Below are 17,584 nucleotides of genomic sequence, written 5' to 3' on the forward strand. Positions count from 1 at the left end.
TTAAAGGAAGCTGGGTTCAAGGTCAATCCCAGGAAAGCACAAATCGGCCAGCAGGAAGTAAAATTCCTCGGGCTGACCATGCGTGCTGGGGAGAGGGCCATCAATGAGGCGAGGAGGAAGGCGATACAGGAACTACCTGTCCCAACCACGGTAACGGGGGTAAGATCCTTCCTGGGACTCATAGGGTACTGCAGGGATTTCATAGAAGACTATGCTGCTACGGCAGCCCCTCTACTCCGGCTCCTCCACAAGGGAGTGGGATGAGGACTGCATGGCAGCTTTTAGTCGTCTGAAGAGAGATCTGCAGACCGCACCGGCTTTAGGAGCGATTGATGGGGGAGAGAAGTTCTTTTTGGAGTTAGCTGCCACAGGGGACAGTTTAAGGACAGTGCTGCTCCAGCAGCAGCATGGCAAGCTGAAGCCTGTGGCCCTTCCAGGGAACAGCACGTGCTGGAGCAGGTGAGCAACAGCAGTGATGAGTGACGTCATCAAAGTCCAGATCGGTGATTGGAGCGTGGGCAGGTACAGCAGGAGCAGCAAGATCGGGGCGAAGGAGCGGCGAGAGATTGTAGAGGGACGTGATCGGGGCCCAGAAGAGGCAAGGGCCCAGGGGTAGCACAGGCCAGCCCACACTGCGATATGTGTGCGCACTAGGTCCGTGCAGCAGAGCAGGTCTCCGTCGTCTTGGTTAATCCTTGCTACTGGACCAAGACCTAGCTCTGTCAAGCCCGTGTGGTGGCTGGTGTGCAACGGCCATCACACGTTAAAAAAATTCCAAGCACAGGCGTCTTCCACCCTTCGAGATTTAGTTCGGACCTGGAATTTTAGGTCCATCATTGAAACACCTGTGAACTTTTTGACGTGGAAGCAAGTCATCTTCGGTTCGAGGGACTGCCTATGATGATGGTGATGATATTGGTTGTGCATGTTTTACTTTTCATTGGCATTTGCCAGCATTTAAAAGAGTCAGCCCTGTCACTTATTCCACAGCCAACGCTGAAGCTCTGGGCACAATGGGAATCCGCACATGCGCAGACAGTTGGCGATGGGGGCGGGGCTTGATGCCGGAAGTGCGCCGCCATTTTGCAGGTGGCGCGGAAGTGTGTGTGTTTTGGGTTTGCAGCAGGAGGCGGAAGAAGTCGTCGGTGAGAAAAGTGACTCCAAATTTGTACAAGTTCGACCCGAGGCTTAACTTTCTCCCCTGCTGGATAGCTGCAGTGAAACGCACGGACAGGGCAAATGGCTGCCCACAGTAACAACTTGCAGGTAAACGATGCTGAGGCCGATGGACGGGGACAGAGCGGCCCGGGCAGGAGGTACTGAGCTTCTGCTCTCTGCTCAGCGGGTCCCGGGCTCCCCTACACTCCACCTCCTGAGCTTGGGGGAGTGGGTGCGGGTTGGTGGGTTGTGAGTCCAGAAATCTGCTGTCAACATCGAGGGTGAGATTGAAATGAACGTTCAAACTAAAGAGCCTGTGAGCGGCCTGGACTGGGAGGAAGAAGGAAACTCCAGCAGAGGACAGGCTCGGCCTGCAATTAAACACATGACGTGTCTGGTAAAGGGCAGTGCAACAGGAAGAGGGAAAGGTGAATAGAGAAGCAATTAGAGAAACCAGCAGCCCCTCCCTTAAAACCCTAACATTGGTCGATGCACTGATTGGAATAGATCCAAGTCGCCAGTGTTTTGGAAAAGTGCGAAACCGAACGGCTAAATGTATTGGGTGTGTTGCTTCTCTTTGAGAAGGACTAAACTACTTTATCTTGTGTTCACATTCCGAAAGGGCTAGGAAGTGAAGACTTGAAAAAGTGCAGTGTTCATGAAAAAAGCAAGATATTTGGTAAGCCTCCATTTATTTAGATACAGTGAAGAGTTGAAATATAAATCTTCCCTGATACCAAAGGTAGACGAGCAGTTATTTTAGGAAACGGAAAGGTTAATTCACAAATATTACTTTAAATTGTGGAAGTAGGACAAAGGACTGCAAGCTCAAACTAGTAATAAGTACATTTCATCATCATCATAGGCAGTCCCTCGAATCGCGGATGACTTGCTTCCACGTCAAAAAGTTTACGGGTGTTTCAATGAAGGACCTAAAATTCCAGGTCCCGAATTAAATCTTGAGGGGTGGAAGATTCCTGTGCGTGCATTTTTTTTAATGTGTGATGACCGTTGCACACCAGCCACCACACGGGCTTGACAGAGCTAGGTCTTGGTCCAGTAGCAAGGATTAACCAAGACGACCGGAGATCAGCTCTGCTGCACGGACCTAGTGCGCGCGCACATCGCAGTGTGGGCTGGCTTGTACGGCCCCGAACTCACGCCTCTCCTGGGCCCCGATCAATTCCCTCTACATTCTCTCGCTGCTCTTTCGCTCCGACCTCGCCGCTCCTGCTGTATCTGCCCACTCTCCAATCGCCGACCTGGATCTTGGTGATGTCCCTCTTCACTGCCGTTGCTCTCCTGCTCCAGCACATGCTGCTCCTTGGAGTGCTATGCCGTCACGCTGCTTCTTCCACTCCCTGTCCTACACCAATGGTGCTCGCAGGCCGGGGAGCGGAAGGAGTAGCGTGGCAGCCTAGCCCAGCAGGCTGAGCGGCTCCTGGCCTGCGAACACCAGGTACATTTAGGATTGACCTAATGACCTGGAATTTGTGGTCAGCGACAAAGCAATAGTAATCGCCACTGACCATGAAGAAAGCTGGCCACATAGACCTCTTGATCTCTAGCAAGAACTTTAGCTTCCTTGACGTTGCCTATCTAATCTCCTCCAGCTCCACAACCACCCACCCACTGCCACTGAGATATCTGCGCTCCTCTCCTTCTGCCCTCTTGAGCATCTCTGATTATAATTGGTCAACCATTGGTGGCCGTGCCTTCTGTTGCTTAGGCCCCAACCTCTGGAATTCCCTGCCTAAACCTCTGTATCTCTACCTCTCTTTCCTCATTTAAGATTCTCCTTAAAACCTACCTTTTTGATCAAGCTTTTGGTCAGACGCTGTAATTTCTCTTTGTGGCTCAGTGTCAATTTTTTTTTCTTTCAATGCTCCTGTGAAGCACCTTTGGATGTTTTACTGTGTTCAAGGTGCTATATAAATACAAGTTGTTGTAGATTGTAGTGCTATCAAAAGTATATCCCCAGCACAGAGCAGTAGTGATATCAGCAAGCTGTCGTAAGCAGCCAACCATATTGGAGAATTCTCTCTCATAACAACAACAACTTGTATTGATATAGCGCCTTTAACAGTAAATGTCCCAAGGCAATTCAAAGGAGCCTATTTAAACAAAATTTGACACCGAACCACATGAGATATTGGGGCAAATGACCAAAAGCTTGGTCAAAGAGGTATGTTTTAAGGAGCGTTTTAAAGGAAAAAAGAGAGCTAGAGAGGCGGAAAGGTTCAGGGAGGGAATTCCAGAGCTTGGGGCCTGAGCAGCGAAGGTATGACCACCAATGTTTCAGCAATTTTAAAATCAGGGATGTAAAAGAGGCCTGAATTAGAGGATTGTAGAGATCTTGGGGTGGGTGGTGAGGCTGGAGTGATTAGAGATATGGAGGGGTAAGTCCATGGAGGAATTTGAAAACAAGGATGTCAATTTTAAAATCAAGTCAGCAAACGCAGTGTTGATAGGTGAACAGGACTTGGCGTGAGTTAGGACACGGGCTGCAGAGGGTTGGATGACTTCTACGGAGGCCAGCCAGGAGTGCATTGAGATAGTCAACTCTAGAGGTAACAAAAGCATGGATAAGGGTTTCAGCAGCCGCTGAGCAGGGGTGGAGTTGGGCAGTGTTACGGAGATGGAAATAGGCAGTCATAGTAATAGCTCATTTCAGGGTCAAATATGACACCAAGGTTGTGAACAGTCTGGTTTAGCCTCAGACAGATGCTAGGGAGAGGGATGGAGTCGGTAGCTAGGAAATGGAGTTTGTGGTGGTGATTGAAGACAATGGCTTTGGTCTTCTGATATTTAGTTGGAGGACATTTCTGCTCATCTGGTATTGGATATTAGATGAGCAGTCTGACTATTTAGAGACAGTGGAGAGAGAGTGGTGGTGAGGTTGAGCTGGGTGTTGGTGTACATCTGGAAATTGTTGCCGTTCTTTTGGATGATGTCGCTGAGGGGTAGCATGTAGCTGAGACCGAAGAGGGCTAAGGATAGATCCTTGGGGGTACACCAGAGGTAACAAAGTGGGAAGAGAAGCCATTCTCTGACTACGATTAGATAGATAAACCAATAAATAAATTCACTTAAAAAAAAAAAAATGTTTACAGAGAGCGAAATAAAGATTGGAACATAAACAAATGGGGTTAAGGTAGAAGCTGTAATATCATAAATAAACTTTAAAAAAAAAAGTATATATATTTTTTAAATCAAGTAATTTTCTATCATGGAGAAATTTGACATTCCACAAATATAAAATGAGTTTTTCAGGGCCAGAGCGGTTGTTCAGCAGTCAATGCGCCGTTAAAACCCCAGTTCTGCCTATTCCAACAAGGCTTAACTTTTAATGGGGTGTTTAACAGTGCAATTTGATCGGAAAAGCTTTTATCAGTTCAACTGATTTCACTGATTGCCAGCTATGGGGCGTTCCATAGTGCAGCCTGTGGTGGAGACTGACTACAACTTTAGGATGTCCCGATTTATCTGCGCATGTGCTAAATCATGAAATTAAGGTCCGTTATGGAGGAGTAATGAGAGCGAACGCTGACAGTTTGCTGTCATTACCGCCGCAAAATCCGAGCCAATGACATTCTCTTTCACTCCATGATTGCATCGTATTTACAGCACAGAATCAGGCCATTTGGCCCGACAGGTCCATGCTGGTGTTTATGCTCCACACAAACCACCTCCATCACCTAACCTGATCTATTCCTTTCTCCATGTGCTTATCTAATTTCCCCTTAAATGCATCTATGCTATTCATCTCAACTACTCCTTGTGGTAGAGAGTTCCACATTATAACCACCGAAGTTTCTCCTGAATTCCCTGTTGGATTTATTAATGACCATCATATTTATAGCCCCAGTTCTGGCCTTGCCCGCAAGTGAAAACATCTTCTCAACATCGATCCTATCAAACCCTTTCATAATTTTAAGGATCTCGATCAGGTCACCCACTCAGTCCTTTTTCTAGAAGTAAGAGCTCCAGCCGGTTCAGTCTTTCCTGAAGGCTATAACCTCTCCGTTCTAGTATTAACCTAGTAAATCTTTTCTGCACCTTCTCCAGTGCCTCTATATCCTTTTTATAATGAGACTAGAACTGTTCACGGTACTCCAAATGTGGTCTAACCCAGAGGTTCTCGACCTTTTTGCTTCTGAGCCCCCTCCTCCCCCCCCACCCGCCTTGTTATAAAAATTCCACAGACCCCCTGTAACACAACAACTTGTATTTACATAGCGCCTTTAACATAATAAAATGTCCCAATGTTCACGGGAGGGTAATCAAGCAAAATTTGATACCAAGCCAGATAAGGAAATATTAGGGCAGATTTAGTCAGAGGTAGGTGTTAAGGAGCATCTTGAAGGAGGAAAAAGAGGTAATATGATGGAGAGGTTTAGGGAGGGAATTCCAGAGCTAGTGGTGGAGCAATCAAAATCGGGGATGCTCAAGGCCAGAATTGGAGGGGTGCAGATATCTTGGAGGGTTGGAGGAGATTGGAGATATGGAAGAGCGAGGGCATGGAGGGATTTGAAAACTTATACAATTAAACATAAACTTTAGGGATTAGTGATAGACGTTCCAACTATGGTTGGGGTGTTACAGTTAGAGATTACATTAGTGTTTCAGGTTAAGACTTTATGGTTAAAGGCCAGGGTTGTAGGGTGTTTGTTTTTCACTCTACTCTGATTCTTAGACCTCGAAACTTGTAGTGGGAAAGGACAACACGTGGCACAAAATTTAGGCTTAACCAATGTCTGTTTTACGCAACAAAAACCGACTAAAACTACAGGACTAGACTTCTGAGAGAAATTTGACATTAAACATACAATCACCAGAGATTCGTGGTCATTGATTCCGTGATCGTCGGTTTGTCTTCTGGCCGTTCTCTGCAGCTTCTGTTCCTTTCTTTCCATGCCTGCTTGCTGTTTCTTTCTGTGTTGCCTGTTCTCCTTCTGCTGAGCTGCTTCTAGCTCGTATACTTATATCCAGGTATGAATAAGTTTCTTGCTTCCGAGATCCGATTATCGATGTGGTGATTTGTTTAACTGGCTGTGGTGATGAGTTTGAATGGCTACTAATTTGCACAGTGCAAAAGATAATTCCTTATGTTAAATGCTCTGTTATCCAACAATTTGCATTCCATAGGGTCCTTTGTACTCCTGCTTCTAGCAGACTTGGTGTCTCCAGTGGGCTTGTTTCCCCACACTGGTCAATCAAGTTCAGGGCCTCACGTAACAACTCCATTGTTGTTATGCATAAAGTCACTTTTTTGGTTCCTGACCACAGGATGTCCTTAATTGTCCAGCTTAATTCCAAAAGCTTGTATTAAATTCCAAAAGCTTGGATTAATCAATGTTTAGTTCATGGTCTCCTTCTGTGCTTTTCTGAAGATTAGTAACCTTACAGGGTTAGGGGTCGAGGTTACAGTTGGATGTTTGGTTTAGGGTTTGGGATACGAAGGCTGGAAGGTATGGGGAGCTGGACCTGACCAGTCACCATTTCCCATCATTTATAGATGCTCCATTAGCAGTCACTGTTTCTCCTTTATTTATAGATTCTCCCTGCACTTGCTGTTGCTCCTGGAGTTTGGAGCTTACACTGCACTTTCCAGCTGGGGCAGAACTGGTTCTCCCTTCCCCTTCCCTGCCCCCTGGAGTTTATTAACCCACTTTCTCCAGACCTCTTGCCTGCTGCGTCTTCACCAGCCAACACCGCATGCTCAGCTCACTGCCCGGGTAATTGACGTGAGCTCCAGACCAATAAGGACAGGGGCTGGAGGATTGATGGGTGGGATGTAGTGTAGAATCTGGTTATTTTTGGAGGACCTTCACAACCTTCTCGTGGACACCTGATTGAGAACCCCTGGTCTAACCAAGATTCTATATAAGTTTAACAGCCAGCATACACACAATGTCTGTTTCTTAAAATAACAGTGGATATTGTCTCTTAAAAGTTCATAAACACCTCCCTAAACTGCCAAACAATCTCCAGAACCAATCAAAGCCTGAAAAAAATACCTGGTCCATTTAGTGTAAGTACTCAAGCCTGCTTTTATCTGAATACCTATTTAAAATAGTTGCTGCCCATTACAAGAGTACTCCTATCCCAATGGTCTCCTCCCTCTGGTACCATCTATGTAAGCTGCGTCGTCATCTCCCAATCCCAATGACTCCCTCAGCACAGAAGGAGCCCATTGTGCCTGTGCCAGCTCTTTAAAAGAGCTGTCCCATTATTCTCTGTCCCCATACTGCAATTTTTTTCCTTTTTCAAGGATTTATTCAATTCCCTTTTGAAAGTTACTATATCTTCTTCCACCGCCCTTTCAGGCAGTGCATTTCAGATCATAACTCGCTGACAATATCCGATAATACCTCCTACCGCCACAAGATTAAATACAATGGAGTGCAGTTCCTCAAGTCAACGCCCACTTACAAGAACCATCATTCTTCATAGAATATTTGGCCATGTCCATCTATCTATTCCTTTTTAAGCTGTCAGCCTGGCTCAGTGGTAACACTCAACTTTGAGACAGAAGGTCATGAATTGAAGCCCCACTCCAGGTCTTGAGCACACAATCTAGACTATCATCAGTGCAGTATTGAGAATGTGTTGAGGTGCTGTCTGGATGAAATGTTAAACCAAGACCCTATCTGCTTTTTCAGCTGAATGTAAAAGATTCTGGCCAATATTCATCCCTCAGCTAATATCACCAAAACAGCTGTTTGAGATATGTCATGTAGAAACTGGTTGCCATATTTTCTTATAAAACAACAGCAACTATACTTCAAAATAATTCATTGGTCGTGAAGTGTTTTGGGACATCTTAAAAGGCGCTATATGAATACAAGTTCATTTTTTTCCAGATATTTATCCAGTTCCTCCATTAAAGTATTAGTTGTCACAAATTTAACTTTTTGCTAGGAGTCAGTTCCACATATCTATTATTTGAGATGTGGGGAGGGAAGTATCTTCTAATCTCTTATCTAACTTGACATCATTGTATTGTGATGAAAATGGTATAATAATGGGGCTGATCATATCCACCATATCTGTAGTCAATGATGCTCCTTCAGTTGAATTTACTCATTTAATCACTTTCCAGTTGTGGCCATGCTGCTTTCTTGGTAGCATCTGTGTCTGAGCAGCTGTGCCCTCTGCCTTCGTTGTTGCTTACCTTGAATGCTTCCAAAGTGGATGCAGTGCACATCTAAAATGCCAGATCTTCCAAGGAGACTGAGAGGTACATTAAAATGCCAAAGCTCAGCACATTCCGGCTTTTCGTTTAGGACATTCGATCCCAGCTGTTTGCCAACCAATATTTCTGTGGAGGAAGAAATTGAGTATAAAACATTGTTCATAAAGGGGAAAAAATGACTAGCATATGTACTAGATGAGTGGGGTTATTAACTGCTAAATATGTCCAGTCACACTGGAGCAACAATCAGCAAAGCAAAGCAACAGCCAAAATAATACTGTGTAAATTTTAAGAATGCCATGCTAAAACTATTGTACTGTGAACAGCTTTGGTCACTGAAGCCCAAAGGAGACATTTAACCTTCGGAGATGATGCAGAAAAGATTGAGATTGATTCCGACATCAGAGGACTGAGTTATGAGGAAATACTGGGGGGTGGGGGGGGGAGGCTTTTTGATCTGGAAAGGTGGTGACTGAAAGGCTCCCAGAAATAAAAATGATTATAGATCAGAAAATTACTACAAACTAAACTATGATAGTGGAACACTGAAGCCTCGGTTCAAATGAGCAAAAGGCAGCTTTAGGCCTGATGTCAGGTTGTTCTTCATGCAAGAGTGATCAATATGTGTAATGGACTGCCAGGTAGGGTAGTGGAGGGTGTCAGTTAACGGTCCGTGACTGCAAAGGTGCATTTTTGTATGGAATTGGTCATCTCATTCAGACTCTGTGTGGTGTCTCAGCCTCAGCTGCCATCTCATGCCCACATTGCTCTGTAACTTATCCCCCATCCTCACCTAGGTAATCTCCTGTAAGATTCACTATGTTCCCTTGATCCCTTCTCTCAGTAGTTCAACTGTCTTCCTTTTATCTAAATGTTTATGGATGCCATCAATGGCTCCTTTTGCGTGGGCACAGCATTGAGACTACCTAGGTCAAAGTCACCAGTGGCATCCTTTGTAACTCTTGTTTATAACCTAATCTACAGTCTGATTTAGTGGTTATTCTTCCACCATTTTGAGGATGAGGAAACCAGGTAGTGACAGATGATTATCTATTAAGCTGAAGTGCAACAAGAAGGGTTCTATGTTCAATCCCTGGGCTTGCTACACTTAACTAGATACTGTGCAAGCAAAAGCCCTGTTCAGGTCATAAGGAGTGAGGGCTCACTTCTGGGGTGGATCTTTGATGCTGACCCCAAGAAAAATATGTTGTGTACAAACCCAAAAATGTAATGATGTAAGCCAGTTCAAAAGCTGGCATTTTATAAAATACGTTGTCATTCCCTCCAAACACAGCATAGGATGCCTTAATGGTGGATTTTAGGGTCATTCTGGATGGATTCACCAAGATGAACTGAATAACCACCTTCATCCATAATGAACTTGTAATGAAATTTAAAATTTCTTGTCTAGTAATTTCTGAGATGGTTTTTACACATGTGGTAGTATTAGGCAGTCCCTCGTATCGAGGATGACCTGTTTCCACACCAAAAAGGGATGAGTTCACAGATGTTTCAATGAGGGACCTAACATTCTAGGTCCTGAACTACATACTGAAGCCTGTGCATGGACTCTTTTAACATGGGGTGGCCGTTGCACACTAGCCACCAGAATGTGGTAGTAATTCCTCATCAAAATCCTGGAGATCCATGATCTTTCATACTTAGGCAGTTTAATTTATTCTAGTTTTTAGGTAACAATAGTAGATAAAGCCTCAGAATAAAGTAGTAATTTTTCAAATTTGTTTCTCCTTTTTATAGAAAGGTATAGACCTCGCAAGCAAGGCTGCTCAAGAAGATAAAGGAGGAAACTATGAAGAAGCCCTGCGGTTATACCAATGTGCAGTGCAGTACTTTTTGCATGTTGTTAAATGTAAGCAATTTAATCAAAGGATCTCTGCTCATCACATTTCGCTACAGGTTTTTCACAATGATTTTTCTATTAGGGTATCTGTGAAGCTCCAAAATAAAGTAATTAATAAAAAAAGAAAAGTACAACATGTCACCTTAATTTTTAAGGAGCAGTGATTAAGTCAATTATTGGGTACCACTTGTTTTATAATCACTTACAGATTTGCTCTGTATAAAGATCTTTCAGTTTGGATGGAGGAAGCTGGAACAGATTGTCATCCTCTTGCTAATGGAGTTCGAGTTTACTTTTATTAAAGAAAGCAAGAACATGATTATATGAGGGAGAGTGAATCTGCCCTTTAAAAATTCTGCTTTTCTATGAGACCCATGCTAGCTGTACAGCCTTGGTTCAGCATTGTAATCTGAAGATAAACCTGTCTGGCCAATGTCCAGAAAGACCCATTTTTTAACTTGTCACCCGGGCAGCCGACCGTAATGAATCCGACACACTTACCTTCAGGATGCAGTCAATTAATTTGGGTCTTTGCTTTGAGAGTAATCTCAGTGGTGCTAGCAAGGATTTCATACAATATAGACGTACCTTCATTTAGAGAGTGCTATCATGTCTATTTTAAGCAGGATGAATAAGTTTTTTTGTTGGAGACAAGGGAGGGATTACTGCTGGATCTAGTAATGGAAAATGAACCAGAGCAGATAAGTAAGCACAGGTGAACATGTCAGCAATAGCAATCATAATATAATGAAGTTTAAAATAATGATTGAGAAACACATAAGGCAGACTAAAACCAAAATAATATATTGGAAAAAAGCTAATTTTGAGGAAATGAGAACAGAACTAAGGAAGGTAAACTTAAAAACTGACTGACAGAGAGAACAGCAATAGGAAATATTTAAAAAGGTAATGAGTTCAGGAGGAATATACTCTCAAAGCAAGAACATGCTAGCCAATAATGAAATGCCATGGATGAATGAAGAGCGAAAGGTGAAATTGAGACTAAAGCTAACAGGCATACACTAAATACATAGATAATAAAGGAGAGCATTACAAAAGGGAATATGAAGAGCTTGGGAAAGAAGTCAAAAATACAATTAGGAAAGCAAAGAGGAACTAAAACATGAAATTATCAAGGAAAAAGAAATAGTAAAGTATTCTACAGACAAATAAGAAAATAAAAACCAGACTAGGGATAGGGCAACTAAGGGATACACAAGATAAACTCACAGCTAATGACAACAAAATGACAGAAATATTGAATAGTTACTTTGCCTCAGTATTTACCAGGGAGATTAATCAGGTGAACATGACATTACAAGTAGTGATCAAAACAGATATTAAAAACATTTAAGATAGACTTTTAAGATAAACGAATCAAACTTAGAGAGGGCAAAACCCCTGGATGGATTGCATCCGTGTGTATTAAAATAAGTTCGGGAAGAGATAGTAGAGGAACGTATAGGAAAAAGGAATAGTGCCAGAGGACTGTGGGGGTGGGGTAGTTAATGTGATTCCTATATTTTATAAAGGCGATAGAACAATTCCAAAGAACTGCAGACCAGTTAGCTTCATGTCGGTGGTAGTAAAGATAATGGAGGGACAAGTAGGAAGGATGTGAAGGTTTTGGAGAGGGTAGAGAAGACATTTACGAGAATGGTTCCAGACTGGGAAAGCTGGGGTTGTTCTCTTTGGAACAGAGAAGGCTAAGAGGAGATTTGATAAGAGTTGTTTAAAATCATGAAGGGTTTGTATAAAGTAAATAAAGAGAAACTGTCTCCAATGGCTGAAGATGGTAGGGGATTCTATTGTAAGGGGAATAGATAGACGTTTCTGCGGCCGCAATCGAGACTTCAGGATGGTATGTTGCCTCCCTGGTGCAAGGGTCAAGGATGTCTCGGAGCGGCTGCAGGGCATTTTGGAGGGGGAGAGTGAACAGCCAGTTGTCATGGTGCATATAGGTACCAACGATATAGGTAAAAAAACGGGATGAGGTCCTACAAGCTGAATTTAGGAAGCTAGGAGTTAAATTTTAAAAGTGGGACCTCGAAGGTAGTAATCTCAGGATTACTACCAGTGCCACGTGCTAGTCAGAGTAGGAATTGCAGGATAGGTCAGATGAATACGTGGCTTGAGGAGTGGTGCAGAAGGGAGGGATTCAAATTCCTGGGACATTGGAACCGGTTCTGGGGGAGGTGGGACCAGTCCAAACCGGACGGTCTGCACCTGGGCAGGACCAGAACCAATGTCCTCGGGGGAGTGTTTGCTAGTGCTGTTGGGGAGGGGTTAAACTAATATGGCAGGGGATGAGAACCTATGCAGGGAGACAGAGGGAAGTAGAATGGGGGCAGAAGCAAAAGATAGAAAGAAGAAAAGTAAAAGTGGAGGGTGGAGAAACCCAAGGCAAAAATCAAAAAGGGCCACATTGCAGCAAAATTCTAAAGGAGCAATGTGTGTTAAAAAGACAAACCTGAAGGCTCTGTGCCACAATACGAGGAGTATTCGTAATAAGGTGGACGAATTAACTGCACAGGCAGCAATTAAGGAATATGATATAATTGGCATCACGGCGACATGGCTCCAGGATGACCAAGGCTGGGAACTCAACATCCAGGGGTATTCAACATTCAGGAAGGATAGACAGAAAGGAAAAGGAGGTGGGGTAGCGTTACTGGTTAAAGAGGAAATTAATGCAATAGTAAGGAAGGACATTAGCTGGAATGATGTGGAATCTGTATGGGTGGAGCTGCGGAATACCAAAGGGCAGAAAACGCTAGTGGGAGTTGTGTACAGACCACCAAACAGTAGTAGTGAGGTTGGGGACAGCATCAAACAAGAAATTAGGGATGCGTGCAATAAAGGTACAGCAGTTATCATGGGCGACTTTAATCTACATATAGATTGGGCAAACCATACTGGTAGCAATACGGTGGAGGAGGATTTCCTGGAGTGTTTTAGGGATGTTTTTCGAGACCAATATGGCGAGGAACCAACTAGAGGGCTGGCCATCCTAGACTGGGTGATGTGTAATGAGAAAGGACTAATTAGCAATCTTGTTGTGCTAGGCCCCTTGGGGAAGAGTGACCATAATATGGTAGAATTCTTTAAGATGGAGAGTGATTCAGAGACTAGGGTCCTGAACTTAAGGAAAGGTAACTTCGATGGTATGAGACGTGAATTGGCTAGAATAGACTGGCAAATGATACTTAAAAGATTGACGGTGGGTAGGCAATGGCAAACATTTAAAGATCACATGGGTGAACTTCAACAATTGTACATCCCTGTCTGGAGTAAAAATAAAACTGGGAAGGTGGCATAACTGTGGCTAACAAGGGAAATTAAGGATAGTGAATAATCCAAGGAAGGGGCATATACATTGGCCAGAAAAAGCAACAAACCTGAGGACTGGCAGAAATTTAGAATTCAGCAGAGGAAGACAAAGAATTTAATTAAGAGGGGGAAAATAAAGTATGAGAGGAAGCTTGCTGAGAACATAAAAACTGACTGCAAAAGCTTCTATAGATATGTGAAGAGAAAAAGATTAGTGAAGACAAACGTAGGTACCTTGCAGTCAGAATCAGGTGAATTTATAATGGGGATCAAAGAAATGGCAGACCAGTTGAACAAATACTTTGGTTCTGTCTTCACGAAGGAAGACACAAATAACCTTCCGGAAGTACTAAGGGACCGAGGGTCGAGTGAGAAGGAGGAACTGAAGGAAATCCTTATTAGTCAGGAAATTGTGTTAGGGAAATTGATGGGATTGAATGCCGATAAATCCCCAGGGCCTGATAGTCTGCATCCCAGAGTACTTAAGGAAGTGACCCTCGAAATAGTGGATGCATTGGTCATTTTCCAACAGTCTATCGACTCTGGACCAGTTCCTATGGACTGGAGGGTAGCTAATGTAACACCACTTTTTAAAACAGGAGGGAGAGAGAAAACAGGTAATTATAGACTGGTTAGCCTGACATCAGTAGTGGGGAAAATGTTGAAATCAATTATTAAAGATGAAATGGCAGTGCATTTGGAAAGCAGTGACAGGATCAGTCCAAGTCAGCATGGATTTATGAAAGGGAAATCATGCTTGACAAATCTTCTAGAATTTTTTGAGGTTGTAACTAGTAGAGTGGACAAGGGAGAACCAGTGGATGTGGTGTATTTGGACTTTCAAAAGGATTTTGACAAGGTCCCACACAAGAGATTGGTGTGCAAAATTAAAGCACATGGTATTGGGGGTAATGTACTGACGTGGATAGAGAACTGGTTGGCAGACAGGAAGCAGTGAGTCGGGATAAACGGGTCCTTTTCAGAATGGCAGGCAGTGATTAGTGGGATGCCGCAGGGTTCAGTGCTGGGACCCCAGCTATTTACAATATACATCAATGATTTAGATGAAGGAATTGAGTGTAGGTTCACCAGACTGATTCCCAGGATGGCAGGACTGACGTATGAGGAGAGATTGGATCGTCTGGGCCTGTATTCATTGGAGTTTAGAAGGACGAGAGGGGATCTCATAGAAACATAAAATTCTGACGGGACTGGACAGGTTAGATGCAGGAAGAATACTCTCCATGTTGGGGAAGTCCAGAACCGGGACACAGTCTAAGGATAAGGGGTAGGCCATTTAGGACTGAGATGAAGAGAAACTTCTTCACTCAGAGTTGTTGACCTGTGGAATTCTCCACTGCAGAGAGTTGTTGATGCCAGTTCATTGGATATATTCAAGAGGGAGTTAGATATGGCCCTTAACGGCTAATGGGATCAAGGGGTATGGAGAGAAAGCAGGAAAGGGGTACTGAGGTGAATGATCAGCCATGATCTTATTGAATGGTCGTGCTGGCTAGAAGGGCCGAATGGCCTACTGCACCTATTTTCTATGTTCTAAGAATCAATAACCAGAGGGTCATAGATTTAAGGTAATTGGGTAAAAAATCAGAGGCGACATGAGAACCTTATTTATACAAGTGGTTAGGATTTCAAATGCACTGTCTGATAGGGTGGTGGCTACAGATTCAATAGTAGCCTTCAAAATGGAGTTGGATAAATAACAACAATAACTTTTATTTATATAGCACCTTTAACATCGTAAAATGTCCCAATGCGCTTCACAGCAGTGTTAGAAGACAAAACAGATAAATTTGACACTGAGCCATATAAGAAGAAATTACGGCAGATGACCAAAGGTTTGGTCAAAGAGAGAGGTTTTAAGGAGAGCCTTAAAGGAGGAAAGAGAGGTGGAGAGATTTAGGGAGGGAGTTCCAGAGCATTGAGCCCAAGCAGCTGAAGGCACGGTCACTGATGGTTGAGCAGTCATAATCAGGGATGCTCGAGGGCAGAATTTGAGGAGCGCAGACATCTTGTGGGGTTAAGGCTGAAAGAGATTAGAGATGGGCGCGAGGCCAAGGAGGAATTTGTAAACGAGGATGAGAATTTTGAAATCGAGGTGTTGCTTAACCGGGAGCCAATATAGGTCAGCGAGCACAGGGGTGATAGGTGATCGGTACTTGGTGCGAGTTAGGACACGGATTGCCGAGTTTTGGATGACCTCAAGTTTACGTAGGATAGAATGTGGGAGGCCAGCCAGGAGTGCGTTGGAGTAGTCAAGTCTAGCAGTAACAAAGGCATGGATGAAGGTTTCAGCAGCAGATGAGCTGGGGCGGAGGAGGGCAATGTTACGGAGGTGGAAATTGGCGGTTTTAGTTATGCCGCAGATATATGTCCGGAAACTCATTTGTGGGTCAATATGACGCCTATGTTGTGAACAGTGGTTTAGTCTCAGATAGATGCTAGGGAGAGGGATGGAGTCAGTGGCTAGGGAACCAAAGTTTGTGACGGGGACCAAAGACAATGGCTTCGGTCTTCCCAATATTTAATTGAAGAAGTTTTCTGCTCATCCAGTACTGAATGTCGGACAAGCAATCTGACAATTTAGAGACCATGGAGGAATCGAGAGAAGTGGTGGAGAGGTAGAGCTGCGTGTTGTCTCTGTACATGTGGAAACTGATATCATCAAGGGCAGCATATGGATGATAAATAGGAGGGGGCCAAGGATCCTTGGGGGACATCAGAGGTAAAGATGCGGGAGTGGGAAGAGAAGCCATTGCAGGAGATTTTCTGGCTACGATTAGATAAGAATGTAGCCAGGCGAGTGCAGCCCCACCCAGCTGAATGATAATGGAAAGGTGTTGGAGGAGGATGGAGTGGTCAACTGTCAAAGACTGCAGACAGGTCCAGGAAAATGAGGAGGGATAGTTTACCTTTGTCACAGTCACAAAGGATGTAATTTGTGACATTTGATGAGAGCTGTTTCGGTACTGTGGCAGTGGCAGAAATCAGATTGAAGGGATTCAAACGAGTTCTGGGAAAGATGGACAGGATTTTGGGAGGTGACAACACGTTCAAGATCTTGGGAGGTTGGAGATGGGGCGGTAGCTCGCAAGCAGTGTGGGGTAAAGGGTTTTTTTGAGGAGAGGAGTGATGACCACAGATTTGAAGGAGAGGGGGACAGTACCTGAGGGGAGAGAACCGTTAACAATGTCAGCTAACATGGGAGCCAAAAAAGGAAGTTGGGTGGGCAGCAGTTTAGTGGGAATAGGGTCAAGGGAGCAGGAAATGGGTCTCATGATGAGCGTGGAGAGATCAGAGAAAAACTAAAGATGCGAGTTTAGGGCTAGGGCAAGAGGGAGCCTCAGAGGAAGTTTGGCCCGCCGGTCTAGGGGTAGGAAGGCAATTGGCAGAGGCAGCTAATCGGATGGTCTCAATCTTTGAGACAAAGAAGTCTATGAGCTCCTCACATTTGTTGGAGGTGAGTGTGGTGGAGACGGGAGAGGGGTTTAAGAAGACGATAAACAGTGGAGAATTGTAGCCGGATGTTATCTTGAAATAAATACTTGAAAGAAAAAAAATTAGTGATATAGGGAAAGAGCAGGGGAGTGGGGCTAACTGGATTGCTCTGAGAGCCGGCGCCGACTCACTTAGCTGAATGGCCTCCTTCTGTACTATACTATTCTATGATTCTAATTATCAGAATGGATAGCAAGCTGGCTACCAAATAGGGCAGATGTTAAGGGTAGTTACTCAGACTGGCAAAAAGTGGGAAGTGGTGTTTCACAAGGATTGATGCAAGGAACACTATTGTTTTCAATTTACATAAATGATTTGGACTCAGAATTTGAAAGTACAATTTCAAAATTTGCAGACATTAATAAACATGCGGAATGGGTGTGTGATAGGCAGATTAATTTGAGTATAAATGTGAGCTGGTTAATTTTGGTAGGAGGAATAAGGAGGCTACATGCTCCTTGGAAAATAAAAGTCTAAATGGGATAGAGGAGCAAAGGGATAAAGGGTACAGATACATAAAT

General features: G+C 43.9%; 1 protein-coding gene across 2 annotated transcripts in view; it reads left to right on the forward strand.

The window, feature by feature from the left end:
• Positions 1-1,098: 1,098 nt before the first annotated feature.
• LOC139264399 (vacuolar protein sorting-associated protein 4B) overlaps positions 1,099-17,584 on the forward strand; it is a 42,369-nt gene continuing 25,883 nt past the window's right edge. The window contains exons 1-2 of one of the 2 annotated variants that reach the window (XM_070880792.1): positions 1,099-1,266; positions 10,115-10,226. In XM_070880792.1, the coding sequence (XP_070736893.1) occupies positions 1,240-1,266; positions 10,115-10,226 (139 nt within the window). In that variant the 5' untranslated portion in view covers positions 1,099-1,239. Of the gene's footprint in view, positions 1,267-1,780; positions 1,838-10,114; positions 10,227-17,584 lie in introns of those variants that run through there. The other variant, XM_070880793.1, reaches the window with a different exon arrangement.

This window comes from Pristiophorus japonicus, chromosome 5 (assembly GCF_044704955.1).
Source record: "Pristiophorus japonicus isolate sPriJap1 chromosome 5, sPriJap1.hap1, whole genome shotgun sequence".
In the NCBI taxonomy this organism is placed as follows: Eukaryota; Metazoa; Chordata; class Chondrichthyes; family Pristiophoridae; genus Pristiophorus; species Pristiophorus japonicus.